Source organism: Camelus dromedarius, chromosome 4 (assembly GCF_036321535.1).
Source record: "Camelus dromedarius isolate mCamDro1 chromosome 4, mCamDro1.pat, whole genome shotgun sequence".
In the NCBI taxonomy this organism is placed as follows: domain Eukaryota; kingdom Metazoa; phylum Chordata; class Mammalia; order Artiodactyla; family Camelidae; genus Camelus; species Camelus dromedarius.
Genome location: NC_087439.1, coordinates 93,245,152 through 93,261,677, shown reverse-complemented (window position 1 = coordinate 93,261,677; position 16,526 = coordinate 93,245,152). Strand labels below are relative to the sequence as shown.

General features: G+C 49.6%; 1 protein-coding gene across 1 annotated transcript; it reads left to right on the top strand.

The window, feature by feature from the left end:
• Positions 1 to 11,816: 11,816 nt before the first annotated feature.
• Positions 11,817 to 15,787, top strand: ARL4C (ADP ribosylation factor like GTPase 4C). Its single transcript, XM_010975795.3, has one exon. The coding sequence runs from the start codon at positions 12,289 to 12,291 to the stop codon at positions 12,865 to 12,867; it is 579 nt and encodes a 192-aa protein (XP_010974097.2). The 5' UTR covers positions 11,817 to 12,288; the 3' UTR covers positions 12,868 to 15,787.
• The last annotated feature ends 739 nt before the right edge of the window (positions 15,788 to 16,526 follow it).

The following is a 16,526-nucleotide window of genomic DNA, read 5'->3' as shown; positions in this document are numbered from 1 at the left end:
GCCCCCGCCCCCCGCACCTTCCTTCCACCCACCCACACTGTCCTGGGCCCACCTCTCCTAGGACTTACCCCGCTGTGACCCTCCCCTGATGAGTTGTCCGCTTTTGTCACTAATGTGTAAACTCCCTGAGAATCAGCCTGTCTCTTAGAATTCCATCACCTGACACAAAACCTACCTTCACAAACGATATCTGAAATGAATGAATCTTGATTGAATTATTTCCCCAAAGCATGTATTTCTCTTTGAAATGGTGGTTTGTTCATTTCCTGTATTCCACCGGAACGCTTTCCTGTATTGCAAACATGGACCATCACGTTGTGACTCTGGAGCAGACGTGTCTAGTGAGTGTCCACTGACGATTGTACCACCTCACGCAGCAGCAAGAATGCCCAGAGCTGGCCTGTGACCCTGGGCTGGGGACCAGGAAGTTTTCCAATTCACCTGTCTGCAGGGCCTCCTTTTCCTTGTTGAGTTGGATGTGGAGGTTGATGACTGGTTTAGCTGTGTCCCACGGGCTGCTGCTTGAGGGCGGTGGGAGAGAAGGGCTCGTAAGGCTGGGACCATTACAAGCATTCCAGGGAACGTGAGAGAGGGTGCATTTGATGACAGCGGTGGGTGGAGGACAGGGACTCAGGAGACAACAGGACTGCCGAACCCCAAACAGCAGGGGCCCATTCTTTGGCCCTAAATACCCCTGTGGTGCCAGATTAATTCCCCTGGTTAATGAATGATATTAGCAGAGCAGAAGAGGACAGGGAAGAAAGACAGAAAGGAACAGGAAATTTGGAAAAAAGGAAAGAGTGAGGTGGGGGTGGTAAATGAGAAGACGGACAAACAACGAGAGGAGAAATGAAAGGGATGTATTTATTTATTTATTTAACTCCTCAACCCGACAGTAAACTTCCCGAGTAGAGGATCATGTCGTCACATGTTGTAAACGTCTCCTCCCCCATCGTCACTCATGCTCAGATGTTCAGTGGTCGGGCATCTTCAACTCAAATCTACACAGACATTCGTGAACAAGGGCAGGGCGGTTCATCCCCCACAGACTGACATGTGCAGCCGCTTTCATTTGCATCCGACACAAAGGGAACATTTTACACTCAGTAATTCATGTAACAAGGAAGGCAGCTTTTTTCGCTAGAAGTAACTTAAGGAGGAGAAAAATAAAGGTCCAGGGAATTTAAAGAAACAAGATTAACTATGGAAGTAATACTCTCTCTCTTTTTTTTAATTGAAGTATACTCAGTTACAGTGTGTCAACTTCTGTGTACAGCATCATGTGGGAAATAATGTTCTTTGCCTCCTTATATTGTTACTCCTGATGGGTGCTCACTTCAGTGCTGACTTCTCGGATTATACAGACACCCAGCTCCATTTCAAGCAGCCTAAACACAGGATGAAAAAAAAATTAATTCTCTGTTGCAGAGGGTGTTTGTCAGGAGAATGGCTTCCCCAAAAAAGGAAAAGGGGAAAAAAAAACTCTAAAATTCAGAAGAAATGGTGGTGTCAGCAACTTAATGATAAGATGGCAGGAGGCACCGGGGACTTGGGAGAATTGCCTGACTTTGTTAGATCAGCCCCATTTGATGTATTGGACTGTGGCAGAAGTTTCTAGAATGAGAAAAATAGACAAGTTACACTCAAACCCTGGGTAAATCAAATCTGCTAAGCTCTTTAACTTCCGTTTTTATAGAGTTCTGAAAAAAAAAAAAAAGTAATGAGTTTACTGACATGGTTGTGGAGAGGGCAGGGGTCAGCTTGGGGTGATCAATACCAGGTATAACCAACGACCCGGCCAGATTCCACCGTTCCCCGAATAACAGTGTTTCATTCTACACCTTTCAGTTCCTCATACAGTTTTGCTAAGAAGTCAAATTAAAAATGATCTGAAGGATCATTTCTTTAGGAAAATGTTACTTCCACAAGGGGCACCGGGTGTCTGTTGCGATCGTACACGTCTGGCAGCGTAGACAGCACCCGTGTCGGGGGTGATGGGGTCTGACACACGAAGAGCATCCACCCTTTCTGCACAGGCAACTGCCCCCGTGTCCGTGAACCACTTGCAAACCGTAAGACCCAACTTTGCCTCCTCGCCTGCTCTTCTCACACCTCTGCGTTTGTTTGTTTTTGCCCAGATGATCACAGAAAGCCTGGAAAAACCTCGTGTAAACCTCTCCTGCTCCTTTCGGAAACTCTGTCGGGAAGCTACTTCTCCGTGGCTTTCACAGTATAAAGTGTTAATGATATGCAGATTAAATGTCATTATGAAAGATAATTTGCATGCGCACACAGCGGAAGGAAGGATTCTTAATTTTTAAGTAATAGCACAAAATGTCTCCCTTATCTTGGGTGCATTTCAGTGCATTGTTTCCCATTCAGGGTCAGCCCTGGAGAGAATCATTTCAAAGCTTGCAAAGAATTTGGAATGTTGGGGGCATAACCCTTTCCTGAAGGGTTAAAGGTTTCAGAAGAGCTAAATCACTCTGTGGGTCCACCTCCTCTGGAGCGCACTTCGAAACGTTAACGTTACATTTAACCTTATCAGCCTGACCTTGAGGGAGCAGAACAGTGGCTCTAGACAAAAATGATGCTTTCCATAAATTTGCCCCTGGAAACGCTTCCCAAGCCCCATATCTCAGTCTTGCTTGGAGGCGACTTTTATATCTCATGCAGCTGAACACGAATCACTTATTTATGGACATTTGACGTTTGCTGGTGTGGTAATTCACTCTCTGGACATTTGTCATATTTATTTTAATCCTTCCTAGAATGCAGTAGAGAATTTAGGGCTTTTTAAAACCTGCCTATATATGGAGGCATTTTTTTCTTTTTGTGAATGCATTCATTAGCTAAGTGGGTTTTTTGGACTTTTTTTATGATGAAAATACTATTTTCATGCACATGGAAAGCAAATTCAAACAGTCCAGAAGGAATACAATGAAACATGTCTCTTTTCCATCCCACATACTCTGTTCCACTGTCCAGAGATAACCACTATCAATAGCATATTTTTGGAAAATCTCTATACATAGCATATATCTGTATCTATATCTATGATACACATGCATACATATACACATATGTGTATATACATATATACAGAAACACAATTTTTCATGGAGCTGGGGCCATTTGTATACTATGTTTCTTTTAGTTATTAATATCTGGGGATTGTAACCATATCAACACACACTAATTATCTCACTGCTTTTTTTTAAATCTTTAAAAACAATTTTTTTTTTAGGAGGGGAGATAATTCGGCTTATTTATTTATTTATTTATTTATTTATTTATTTGATAGAGGTACAGGGATTGAGCCCAGGACCTCATGCTTGCTAAGCACGCACTCTACCACTGAGCTATACCCTCCCCCACTATCTCACTGATTTTTGTAGCTCTGAAGTTTTTGACTGCGTGGAAGTAGCTTAGATTGTTTAATAATTCTGCTGCAGATGGGCATCCCAGTTTCCAGCTAGTACAAACAATTTTCCAGGGAAGGAGCCTGTCTTCAGCCAACTCCTTGTATTTATGGCTGCGTATGACATTAACCCTGATTTCCTGAATCATCACTCTGCTCTGAAGTCAAATTTTTATATCTTAATTTATGACTTCTTTGGCAAGGAAGAACCTAGGACTGTTTTTATCCAGTTACTTTGCCCACTTAGCACTAGATAAAATCATAACAAAGACATGGTCCATGAGCAGCAGGCTGGAAATTAAGTTAAGAAATACTACATAAATAAGCTAGAATTCAATCACAGAAATTAAATTTATTCTCATTTCTTTGCTTTTGTTTTTCTTTATCTGTTCATCCTAAGCCATCCCAGGCTGGAAAACTGCTGGCTTGGTCTCTGGAGCTACCGTTTCCAGGAGCCTTGCTCTGTCCATATGCGCCAGACCGTCGTAACTCAGACAAACTGGGGCTGCATCCGGGACTGACGAGACGTGACCAGCCACTGTAGGTCCAGATGCAGGAGACAGGGAGAGGGGCTTCCGAATGGCTGGCTAGTCGTCAGGACAGCAGCCGAGGTGGATGGAGTGAAGCTCAGTCTTCTGGATGGCAGGTGTCCAGTGGCACCACGGGAAGGCTGAGGCCTAAGGCATGGGTGTCCCAGGGGTGTCACCAAGTGATCCTAGCACCCAGGTGCTCTTGGGACCAAAAGCCCCTCTGGGCTCTGGGGCTGGGAGGGGCTGGAGAGCTCTGATAGCTTCTCCCTTTCTCCGGTAAGCTCGTGGTCGCTCTCTGGAGTAGCTTACCTGGTGCTCCAGGTACATGGAGCATCAGCTCCATAGCCGTATTTTAGCTCTTCGGGGCTACCTGTAATCAGAATAATTTATGTCTTTCTTTGCCTTCTTTGCCTGGGAGTGTTGAGAAGCATAAACACATTTTCTCGAAGGTATAGCTTGAAAAAAGGCTAATTCAATATCTGAAAGGAGATAGAAGCCATTGGTAACTGCAGTTACCTCTGAGGAAAGGAGCTGGGGCTGGGGAAGCGGGGAGAGCAAGAAAGAGACTGCTTTTCCACTGAAAAGCCCTCTGTACCTTCTGAACGTTGCGTTGCGTGTCCTACCTAATCACTAAAAAGTGACTATTTAGTCACTTCCAGCTTAGTACTCTTGAACATGAGTTCCTCGAGAGAGAAAAGCCAGCTCTACTACGAACGAAGGGCTGGGTCCCCCATGAGACGGGCGATATCTTTGATTAGAGTGGAAATACCAAAAAACAAGGAAAAAGAGGAACTGAATTCACTTCCCTGTGCCTTTATTTTTGCTCCAGGAAACCTTTTGTCTTATCTTGGAGACTCTGTATCTGGGTCTCTTCTATCCTTGGTGTTTTCTCGATTCTTATGTGGAGGCCATGTCTCCTCACACTCTATTTGGACCCAGAGTTTACTGGGGTGTTCTCCAGGGTCATGTTAGGGGTTGAGAATTGGGTTTTGTGGCCTGAAGCCCTTGGCTTATCATCTCCCCTTGTGGACCAGGTAGTGTTGCTTTATTAAGCTGGGAACATGCTAGAGACCAATCTCCCGTCTTTGGCCGGAACACCATGGTAAAAGCTAGATTGGAGAAAGCAACTTAGGCCAAGGATGTAAGTGGGGCTTGACCTTCTCTACCTGTGAATGTAAGAAGGCCGATTCCCCAGAGCTGACCTGTGACAGGTAGGGACAGACACTAAATCTACACCTGGGGGCTCATCCCGTCACTGATGAAGTGAAATCTAACCCAGGGAAGTACTGGGCTCTGGTCCACCGGGCTGGCTGCCCTGTTCCCCAGGGATGCAAGCAGAGGGGACAGAGGCAGAGCCTGGTGAAGTTTGCTCCTTGCCACCTGCAAAACTAGAAGGAAATACCATATTCATCAAAGACATAAATAAAAGCAATTGTCCTGAATGGAAGAAAGAACAATAGATGTGATTTAAAAGGGCTCACAGTTGTAATTCTAAGAGCTATTTCAAAATAGAATTATCTGGACTCTGGTTGACTCGATGTAGGAAGAGAGCAGACAGAAGGGAAGAAGGATTTGTCTATTATCTGCTGCTGGTTGGCTGTGCTTGCACAATAATCTGGTGCAGAATATATAGAGAGAGAGCTCTGAGTTCCCTACTCAGTGTTGGCAGGGATAGAGACTAAGACACCATGAGAGGGGATGGAGCTAACTACCGTGAGCCAAGAGGAGGAGAAGGTCCAAGACCCACCACGGGGGCCACCAGCCTTCTGCGGACAGATGACTGATGAGGGCAAGGGGAGGCCATGATCGGGGGAGGGGAGGGGAGCATGGTTTTGGGATTTGTGTTTGGAGGTCCTGGCAAGTGATGTGCCTCTGGGCCTGTGAGCATCTCCTTCCCAGACGGCCACCAGCATGAGTCAGCCCTGCTTTTCTGGGGCAGCACGGGGAGCCGGAAGTCTTGCCGCTTAACCAGGCCAGCTGGTCTTCTTAGAGAAAAATTTTAAGCAGCATGGAGCAGCCAGCAGGATCCATTGAAAATCCCAGTAAGAAGGGAACCCAAAAGCCTTGGATTTTTCCTCTTGTCCCCAGTGACCTTAGGAAGGCAGATTTAGGCGACTGGAGGAGGCTGGAGCAAGAAAGATTTTCTATGACTAATGGAGCGAAGTGTTAGATTACAGAAGCACAGTGTAACTCAGAAGGGGGAAACAGGAGTCTTACGTGGCTATGCCTCTAAGAGAAGCAGCAAGAAGCCAAGGAACTTTATTCTGACACTTGTGCAGTATTCACACAGAGGACGGGCCCCCAGAAGCCAGCCGTTGTATTAAAAGGGTAGAGCCATCCTGAGTGACCACACAGCAGACAAAGGGAGAGCTGGCGACACACCCAGCAGCCTCGCCGCCCACAGGGCTTGACAGAGGCACAAAAGCACAATTGTTTCCATCTCTCTTAGGTCTGGCCAACTAGGTTTTAATTAAATGGGAATAATAGGCATCTCAGTTCACCTGGGGAGGCGGGGAAAGTGGGGTGAAAGGAACCCACGTTTCCATCAAATTCGCTTCCTGGTGCAGAGCTCCAGTCACTGTAGTTACTATGACCTGTTTCTTTCTCTTCCTTCCCTGCAGCTATCTGAGGAGGAATTTAATCACAGTGATTGAGTTAGTAAAGGAATCAGAAATAACTTTTGCATACCAAGCTTTTTCTTCCCCCCACCCGCCGCCCACTCTTCGCACACCGCCACTGAAGTGAGGATTTCCTATCATTTCAGTTGTGCGAAGTCCTGAGCTCCAACACATCAGGCCTTCGTGTCCTTGAAAAGAGTTCACCTAAGAGGTGAAACTGAAGTTTTAAGGAGAGACTTAAAACCATCTTATATACAAATCTTACCTGAAAAGAATATTGACAGGAAAGATATTTCTAGAAATGGAATTCTAGAAAATAAGAAAGACTTCTAGACTGTCATACCTGTCTCAGACATATGCTAGCGATCGGCCATTGATCATGAGTGCTGGAATGACGGGGGGGGGGGGGGAAATAAAAGCCTTTAGCTATTTTTTTTGCCCCAAACAGCAAACTCCACCGAATGCTCGTTGTAGTGGTTGTTGGAAAAATGAGAACTTGAATTGTTTCAGTCTTGTTGTTTCACAAAAATCAGAATTAAGGCCATCTGAACTGGGATATTTTTTGCTGGTTTCTTCACTAAAACCATGAACTTGAATGGACAATAGAGTAATAGACCCCCTTTTTTTTAATTGAAGTATAGTTAAGTTACTGTATTATGTTACTTTCAGGTGTACAGCGAAGTGATTCAGTTACACATTTTTTTGTCAGATTCTTTGGCACATATCATACTGAGTGAAGTAAGTCAGAGAAAGACAAATATATGATATCGCTTATATAGGGAATGTAAAAACCACTACAGTTAAATGTATTTACGAAGAAGTAACAGACTCACAGACGCAGGGAACAAACAGATGGTTCCCAAAGGGGAAAGGGGGAGGTCGTATACATTAAAAGTGGGTCCTTTTATATTTCCAGGCTTCAGACCACTTGAATGAGGCTCGCAGGCACCACAGATGCGCACTTGTCTCCACCAAAACCTACTGCGTCATCCACCATCCACAAAACTCCCCTTGGAACTGGTGTTTTTAGTCCCTTCTGCGTGTCCTCTGGGGCAGGGGCTCCTCCAGTGATGAGACAATGGACAATAGAGGAATAGATCCTGTGTCCAGCCTCCCCGGGACTCTGGGAGTGTGAGTGGGGGGTCTTCATTTAGGAAACCCTCCCACCAGATAGAGAGCTTCAATCCCTGACCACCCGGCTTCAGCTGTGTCCAGCCTCGTTCTTCCTCTGTCCAGTTGGCCCCCTTTATTCTGGACTCCTGGCCCCCTCTCCCGTTATGGTGCCTGCCCTCCGAGCTAGAAGCAAACATTGATTTCTTCCAATCTCTTATCTCAGCGGCTTTTCCTGGATGGCGGTTTCCTCTCTCCCATTCATTTGTGATTCTTGGAACAGCTTTCCTGGTAACTCCCTTTCTTGCTCCTGGTCCTCTCTCCTGGCAAATACCCGCTCCTGTTCTGCATGGGAGACAAGACCCAAGCCTGCACCTGAGCCTCACAGAGAAGCACTTGCTCATTTCACAAGTGGGGCTCCAAGAGATCTAGTCCCACGGCTCGAGAGAACCAGGTTAGGCAGTCACGCATTCATTCATTCGTGCAGTATGTGTGGGCTGGACATTTCCTAGGCACTAGGCAAATTTGCCTCTTCAGCTATTATACAAGAAGCTCAGTAGAGGGCACTCCTGCATCACAACAGCGAAGCCCGGGGGCCGTGAACCTGAACCCAGGGATCCAGTTAGAAAAGGCAAGTCATCACACACAGTCTATGCGTGCTTGTGCACACACAGGCCCCTGTTCTCATACTCACCCTGATCCACACGCAGCCCTGGATGGGAGGCTCCCCTTTGCATTTTATGTCATTAACCTTCTGAAAGCAGACAGTAACAATGGAATATATTGCTCTCTTCGCTGGAGCCACTCAAAAGTCACTTGAATTGGTGGCACACCTCATTTCTAAGCCATTAAAGGGTGGGGAGGGGAAAAGAGGATCTCTTAGGATACAATTTCAAAATCACTGCCAAGTGAGTGCATCCTGCTTACCTGAACTCACTGAGTTCTTTTCTGGGTGTGGAGTCATCTTGATGTGGAAGAGAAGAGAAAGGACATATTGCTGCTGGAAGTGAAATTCATCTCAGGTAAGGCACAAGGTGTGTTATTCTTTGGGAAACGTTTTATTCTGGTTAATGTAAAGGAAGAAAGCGACACACCACAGCCAGGGTTTTTCACTCAGCGGAACGCTTGCCCATTGGGAGACCATCAGGACTCCGGTGACTGTGTCCATTATAAACCCGGTTTCTTTGCAGGTATCACAGCCAACCTTTAACTGCTTCCTCGGTGCCAGGCACTGTGCCCGACGCTTGACGGGTATCACTGCATTTCATCTTCACAACCACCACCTGTGGGAGATACATTTTAGAGATCGGGAGCTTGAGACACGGTAACCTCGTGGAGACACGGTAACCTCGTGTTGCCACGTGGCTAGAACGCGGTGGGAGATGGACAGCCCCACCCAGTCCGTCTACACAGCCTGGGCCGTTGGCCGTGACACCATGTCCGCGGTGCAAAGTGGGCCTTGCATTTCTGACATCGTGGTAAACATTACTTTCCTTTTCATAATTTCAGTGTTTTTCAACTGAAATTCATACTGAAAGGAAAGTTGACTCAGCTAGATGACATTTTTTTTACATGTTAGAAGTTAAATTATCAGCTCTAAATTCAACTTTATCACCTGGTGAGTGAAATTACACTGTAGCGCTGTTGCTATTCAGTTACGGGGAGCTGCTGTTTAATGGCCCTGTTCTGGAAGGCTCTATTAATGTCTCTTAATCTGCTTTTTTCTCCTGGACAACAGACAGCCCTTCATTACTAACCCCACCACGGGGGTGCAAAGAGTGGGGGCTGCCGTCAAAGCCACGCTGGCAGTAATCAGGACAGCACCAAGAAAGCACGTCGGGTGTTTCACTCAACTATCTCCCTCCTACCATGCTTAAAATAAAAGCAAGACCTGACCCGGTGGGGAGGTGGGGAGGTGGGGAGGGAGGTGGTAGATGCAAGTAAAGGAAAGGAGTCCAACGTTAAGATATTTATGGGAGTCAGATCAAGAGGGTACCAGTCTGGTCTGTCTTTTTGCAGATGCCTGGGTCCCAGGCTACTAGTCCAAGTCCCGTCTCGAGCTGCCACCCGGCCTAGCCCCTGTGTGTTGCACAGAGGAAGGAGGGAGCAGAAACAGCCTACGAGGAGGTGGCTCTCTATGGGACAGGTCTTGAAGACAGCCAGGAAAATCACTCCAAAAACACAAAAGCCTGTCTTCCCAGGGTTCCCAATAACCAAAATGAAAACTGATCGATATAGAGGAAAACAGAAGAGAGATGGAGTGAGACCTGCTTTAAAGACTTCTTCTGAGCTCCTGGATCTAGCCATACCTGAACAGAACCCTAATCGTGAACTTTTCCATTATGTCAGTGACTATATTTCCATTTTTATCCAGCTCAATTTGACTTGAATTTCTGTCTTTCATAACTGAATTCAGGTTGCTTACAACTTCCTGCCCCATCAAATTAAAATAGTGTGTGGGTGGGGTGTGGCGTGGGAGAGGGCACGCAGGCCCTCAACCCTTGGCATGAAAACCGCTGGGCTTGGAAGAGGCGGTCTGCGTGTAGATTCCACCTCGGCAAAGTCACAGCACTTGGGCCTTGGTTTCCTCATATTGCGGGCGGCACAGAATGATCTGCAAGGCCACTTCTAGCCCTGGAACTAGTCTGGAGGGCAGATGTCGACAAAGCTTGCTGTCACCAGGGGAGTTTCAAAGAAGGGATGGCTTCTCCTACTGTGTGCATGGGATCTACTCACATGGTTTAGTCCCAACAAAGTCACCTATTTCATCACAGCTTGGGAACGGAAGGTGGTAAAGGAAAGTATTTCTATGAAATTCTGGGTTTTGTTCATAAATGATTATCATTTTCATTTCCACCCCTATTTCCATCTTTCTGCCTCATAAGCTGGAGCTGGGAAGAAGCCACCGTCCATTCCGCCTTTGCTGCCTTTGCTGAGAGCAGCTCAGCGCCAGGTCTGTGTGAATCCCTAAGGCACCCCCAGTTTCCTCCTCATCCAGAGAGGGTGAGCCTTTGTTATGCATTTAAAAACCAGAATAAGACCACTAAACCCTAGTGAGGGGAGATGGAAACCTGGCACCCGGCGTCTGTGTTTGTTACCTGTAGTGCCACGGACCCCAAGCTACATTTTGTTTCAGCCCCCAGTGCGTCTGGAGAGCCAGGTGCAGGAGGAGTGGTGTGCCTGTGGGCAGGTGGTTCCCAGTTCTCAAAATAGGGTGGTAGAGGGTGCCCTGCTGAGATGTTGACACTGGACCTGTGATGTCAGCAGAGCCGGTGGAAATAAGGCACCAGAGAGGCTGTCCGGGGCTAGTGAGCTGTAAGAGTTATCTGGGGCCGACAGGTCTCCTTGTGCCCCCATGGCAGACTGGGAGGGACCCACCGCTGGCACCAGGAAGAGAAAGCTAGGCCTCCAGGGAGCCCTGGGCACAGGCCTGGGCCCCCAGCGCGCCGGTGGCCCGGTGGAACCCCCTGGAGATCTGGCAGGGAAGCGAGCCAGGGCATCAGAGAGGGCCAGGGTCCGGGATACCGCAAAGGGCAGGAGAGTGAAAGCGCGCCGGGCCGGCGCACCTCGGCCAGCGCCCTCCTTTCCCTCTCCTGGGGGTCGGGGGACCTGACCCACCGCCCTCACTCCCCAGCGGGGCACTCTCACCCCCACCCCGACGCTCCCCAGCCCCTCCCGCAGAGCTGCCCTAGCCCGCCTCGCCCTGGACTCCGGGCCGCGCCGAAGCACGCAGGGCCGGGACTCCCGAACCGTCTCCCCGAGGCCGGCTGCGCCGCCCAGGGCTGTAGTCCCGCCGGCACTCTGCCGCCCTGGGCTCGGGGGCGGGGAGTTCCGGGAGCCGGGAGCTATTTTTACAGGATGCGTCAGTGGGCCCGGGAGGAAGAGCCGGCTCGGGGCCCATTGTCTGGGCGCGGCGCGGGAGGGGACGCCGAGGGCGATTTTGAAAGCTCCTAAGGGCGCGAAATCAGCCGCGCAGCGGGGAGGTCCACGCCCGACCTCGGCCGCGGGGTAGGCGGGGCCGGCGGGGGCGGGGCCCGCGAGGGGGCGGAGCCGGGCGCCCTCCAGCCGCTGCAGGCTGGCGGCGGCGGCGCGGGGACTGCGGGGACAGCGAGGCGGCCGCACCGGCAGCGACGCCCGGGGAAAGCCCGCGCCCCGCCTGCGCCTCCGAGGCGCGCCCCGGCAGCGGGAGCGGCCTCGCGGCGCCGCCCAGGCACAGGCGAGCGCTCGGCGTGGGGAGAGTCGGCCGCCTTGAGGAGCCCGGGCAGCGGCCGGAGCGCGGGGGCGCGGCCCGAGGAAGCCGCAGAGCGAGCCCGGGTCCGGGGCGGGCGCCGGGCGCGAGCATCCCGCGCCGCGGCCGCGGAGGCGGCTTCGCAGGAGACAAAAGCCCGCCGAGAGACGCGATGCCCGGCCGGCGCGGGCGCGGGCGCGGGGACCGCGGCGTCTGAGCGCGCCCAGCCGTGCGCCCCGGGGACGCTCAGGCCGGGCCGGTGCCCGCGGCGGAGGGCGGCAGGCGGGGCCCAGGTGCGCCCGGCCGCGTCGGGCCCGTAACTGCTCGGGGGGCGGCGCCCTCCCGCCGCAGCCGCAGTGGCCGGCGCCGCAGCGAGGAGCCATGGGCAACATCTCCTCCAACATCTCGGCCTTCCAGTCCCTGCACATCGTCATGCTGGGCTTGGACTCGGCCGGCAAGACCACGGTGCTCTACCGGCTCAAGTTCAACGAATTCGTGAACACGGTGCCCACCATCGGCTTCAACACGGAGAAGATCAAGCTGAGCAACGGCACAGCCAAGGGCATCAGCTGCCACTTCTGGGACGTGGGCGGCCAGGAGAAGCTGCGGCCGCTGTGGAAGTCCTACAGCCGCTGCACGGACGGCATCATCTACGTGGTGGACTCGGTGGACGTGGACCGGCTGGAGGAGGCCAAGACGGAGCTGCACAAGGTGACTAAATTCGCCGAGAACCAGGGCACGCCGCTGCTGGTCATCGCCAACAAGCAGGATCTGCCCAAGTCTCTGCCAGTGGCCGAGATCGAGAAGCAGCTGGCGCTGCACGAGCTCATCCCGGCCACCACCTACCACGTCCAGCCGGCGTGCGCCATCATCGGCGAAGGCCTCACCGAGGGCATGGACAAGCTCTATGAGATGATCCTGAAACGCAGGAAGTCCCTCAAGCAGAAGAAGAAGCGGTAATGCGCCGGGCAGCGTTCTGGAGCGAGGGGGAGCGAGCGAGCGAGTCGGGAATGAATGAATGAAAGGCTGGATGGATGAGCGAGAACCCGCGCCCGCGAACAAAGACAGCGAACCAAAGCGATGCTTCGAATTTTTAAAGCGGAATCTGCAGCCAAATGCAGGACTAGTGACTCAGCCTGGGTATGTAGGCAGACTTGCCACCCCGCGCTCGACCTGCCCCCACCCCAAGCTCAGGGGACCTTTTGTCTGAACGCGCCAGAGCTACTAATGGGATGGGGGGCCCGCTGGGGAGTGGACGTGCAGGTCCTGCCGTCAGCCATCCCCGCCGAGGTGGAAGGCTCAGATGTCAGAGACAAAAGCGATTTCTTCCTCCTCCAGCAGGGCCAGAAGTTCAGGCTACCCCGCCCTCACTCGGGATGGCACCTGTGAGTTACCTGAGGTATGCAGTTCCCAGATCCCCGGGAGTCCCCATCTGGGGGCATGATGACAATGGGAGGTGCTGGGGGAACAGCCTCCCCTTGCATTCATGGGCTGTGAAAGCTGGATGATTTTATGTCACAGGGCAGGCCCCTGTGAAAATTCATTTGTCCTGCTCTGGGCCCAAATGAGCTGGTGGTTTGGGCCTAAGAGGGCTGCCTGGAACAATACAGCTGGCAGGCAGCCTGAAGGCACGGGGCACTGCGCTGGCCTCAGCGGCGGGGGAATGGCCTCGAAGATGCCCCTTTCCTGGTGCTTTGTGGTAGCAACGGAAGACCAGTTTTGTGGAGAACTGCTTTTCAGCCTGGAATCAGACATCTTCCAGATGGTTTGGACCCTGTCCATGTGTAGGTCATTATCATACAAAGAGACCAATAAAAATTAAAAAAAAAAACTGTTGGAGGTGGTGGCCAATGATGCATTTACTGTTTGCAGGATAGGTAAAGGTGTTTAAAGGGTAAGGCTCTTGACGTCATTGCTGGATGGGGTGTGAGTGTGTAGATGCGGGGACCTCCCTCTGCTGCCTAATCGGCATACATTCCTAGACCCATATGTGTGGAATCTTGAATTCTCTTAGCCAGCCTTACTGAGTGGTCTGTGGCAGCACACCAGCGGCAGATGTGTGCTGAATTACAAGCTGGTTTTTGCACGGGATGTCTCTTGCAAGACCGCTTGATGATGGGTTTTGCTTTTCAGACATGTTTTCTTTCTTTCTTTTTTTAATCTGCTACGAATGAATACTCACCTTAGAAATACCTGATTTAGGAAAAAAGACTTGGCTCTGCCCTCTTAGATCCCTTTACACTGCAAGTGGCGACATGTCAAATTTCTAATTTGGTTCATGGTGGCCTATCTGCTTTAAGTATTCTCATGACAGACGTCTCATTGGAGTATTTGATGTCACGCACCAAAAAAAAAAAAAAGCCCACCTTGTTGCAAAAGCCGACCTCATTGCATGGATTTAAAGGCGAGGGAAAAGCACAAGGAGGTCCTTCCTGATTCATTCTTACGGGAACTGGCCGGAGAGCAAATGCGGACACAGTGAGTGCCTGAGATAAAGAGCGTGTGACGTAATGGTCACCTGTTCTCAGGCTCCTCACAGTTTACTTGAAAGAGGCTTTGGAAATAAGATAAAGCGAAAGAAGAAGAAATACATATTTTTAATAATGTAATTTAAAAAATCCTTTATAATCAGGACTGAGTCTTGGTTTGCAGAAGCTGTCATTTACCCCGAAACACAGTATCAAAAGGGAAGTTTAAACTTACTGTTTGATTTTTACTTCTTCTTTGAAGCCATGTTTACAGATAGAATAAGTTTCCTCTCCCCCTCCCACCACCGTTTTAAATTTTTTTGTGAAGGAGGCCTTTAGAAAATGGACATGATCATATGTGAGTATGTGGGTTAGTCAAATTATAAATCCATGCCTATGGTCCGTTGCACTCAGAAAGTTAAGTTAAGAACCAGAGGTAGACGTCCTGGCTTCCTGCTTGAAACCCAATTCTATGAAATATTTGAAAAGGAGAAACCTAGCAGCCCAGCTTCCTTCTCTCTTTTGTTGATGTGTTTGGTACCCCTCCGATGCTGGTCTTTTTGTAGAAACTCAGTAGAGAAACAATAGCTAAGCAGCGTTGACAAGCCTGCAAGATTTCAGTTTACGTACCGACAGCATAGTCACTGGTTTCTGAATGGGCTGGCCCCATCATCTGAAGATTCTGTATAGAATTATTAAAAAAAAAATCCATCTTTCTTTATTTTCTTCACATGCAACAATTTCTTAAGCACTTTGACATTTTGGTAGTTCCACACTCTTGAGAGAATAATATATTTATTTTGTGACATTGCAGATGCCAAATACTGTAACTTTCTCGTGTTACCCAGACTTAGGTTCAAGATCACTGTTCACATCCCGTCTTGCTTTACAGGTGATGCGAAATGAGTTTGTTTTTTGCATTCTCAATACTTAAGGGTGCAGTCAGCTGTCAGTAATTGTGCAGTAAAGCCCTGTGGTGTATCAACCAATAGTTAAAGAGTCTCGGTTGATTCCTGTAGTGTTTGACTAATAATAGCCCATGTTGTCTCGGACCACGCCAAGGAAGCACAGATCGAACCACCTTGGAGTGGTCACCCGGGGAGGGGTCCGACCTCACTGTCAGTGATTTATTATGCCTCCTGCACTTGGGAGAATGAATGGGTTCCCCGCAGGGGAAGCTGGCCTCCCCCACGAGCTTTTGAAATGCTCCCGAATAGATACAGGGAGGCCAGTTTTGTTTCAGAACAGTTCTCTTCGCAGATTCTCTGTCTTGGTGTTGGGACTATGTCTTCTGGTTTGTTTGCGTTTCTACTGCTGTAATTCTGTCCTGATCATCCTCCTCTTCTGTTCCCGTTCCCTTTTATATGCATATACGATGCTGTGAACAGAAATAAATTATTTATACAATCAAACGTTTGGGGAAATGGTCTGTGGATGGTTTTTCAAGTTGCCGCTGTTTGTTTCTAGGCCTCTCCTGCTGCATGGAGGGGCGGAGGGCGTCTTGCTCTCCTGACGGGGTCCGGGGCTGGATTAGCCATCTCTGCTTTTTTGGTTTAAGGGTCTAGCTCTGCCCTGCGTGGAGGATTTAGAGGCTCGGATACAGGAGTCTGTGTGTCTCCACTTGGACCTGTCCCCGCCCTGTCAGTGGTCCTCACAAATCCTTTAGGAAAATGACCTCAATGGCCAGTTGGTCCCCAGCCTCTCAGTTATTAAAAAAAATGTCATGATTGGTAATCGCTTCAGATACATTATCTGATTATGTAAAACTGAAAATATCCACATGCTATTGTGACAACATAGAAGTCACCACACTGCTCAGCACCTTGGTTGCTCTCTGCTCGGATGTGGGCTGAGTCCGTCACTCTTGAACCCACAAGAAGGGCTCCAAGACTTGAATCCTCTTAAACAGTAGGTGTGGTGAGACCCTCAGGCTCTGTACACACCAGTGGGAAAAGGTCCACTTTCTAAAGAGAAAAATGATTGGGCCAGAATCAGTAGACCCTCTGACAGGTTCAAAGCATATCTCACAGAGGTCCTTGGAGGATATTAGCCACAAAAGATCCTGTTGCAAATTCTGACTCAAGGCCCCATATTTTGCCAAAGTGCCTTAGCCTCTGTGCCTCAGTTTCCCCATCTGTAAAATGGGCTCAT

Excerpts from the sequence above, each read along its gene's own strand:
- ARL4C (XM_010975795.3), top strand. The coding sequence starts at position 12,289 with ATGGGCAACATCTCCTCCAACATCTCGGCCTTCCAGTCCCTGCACATC.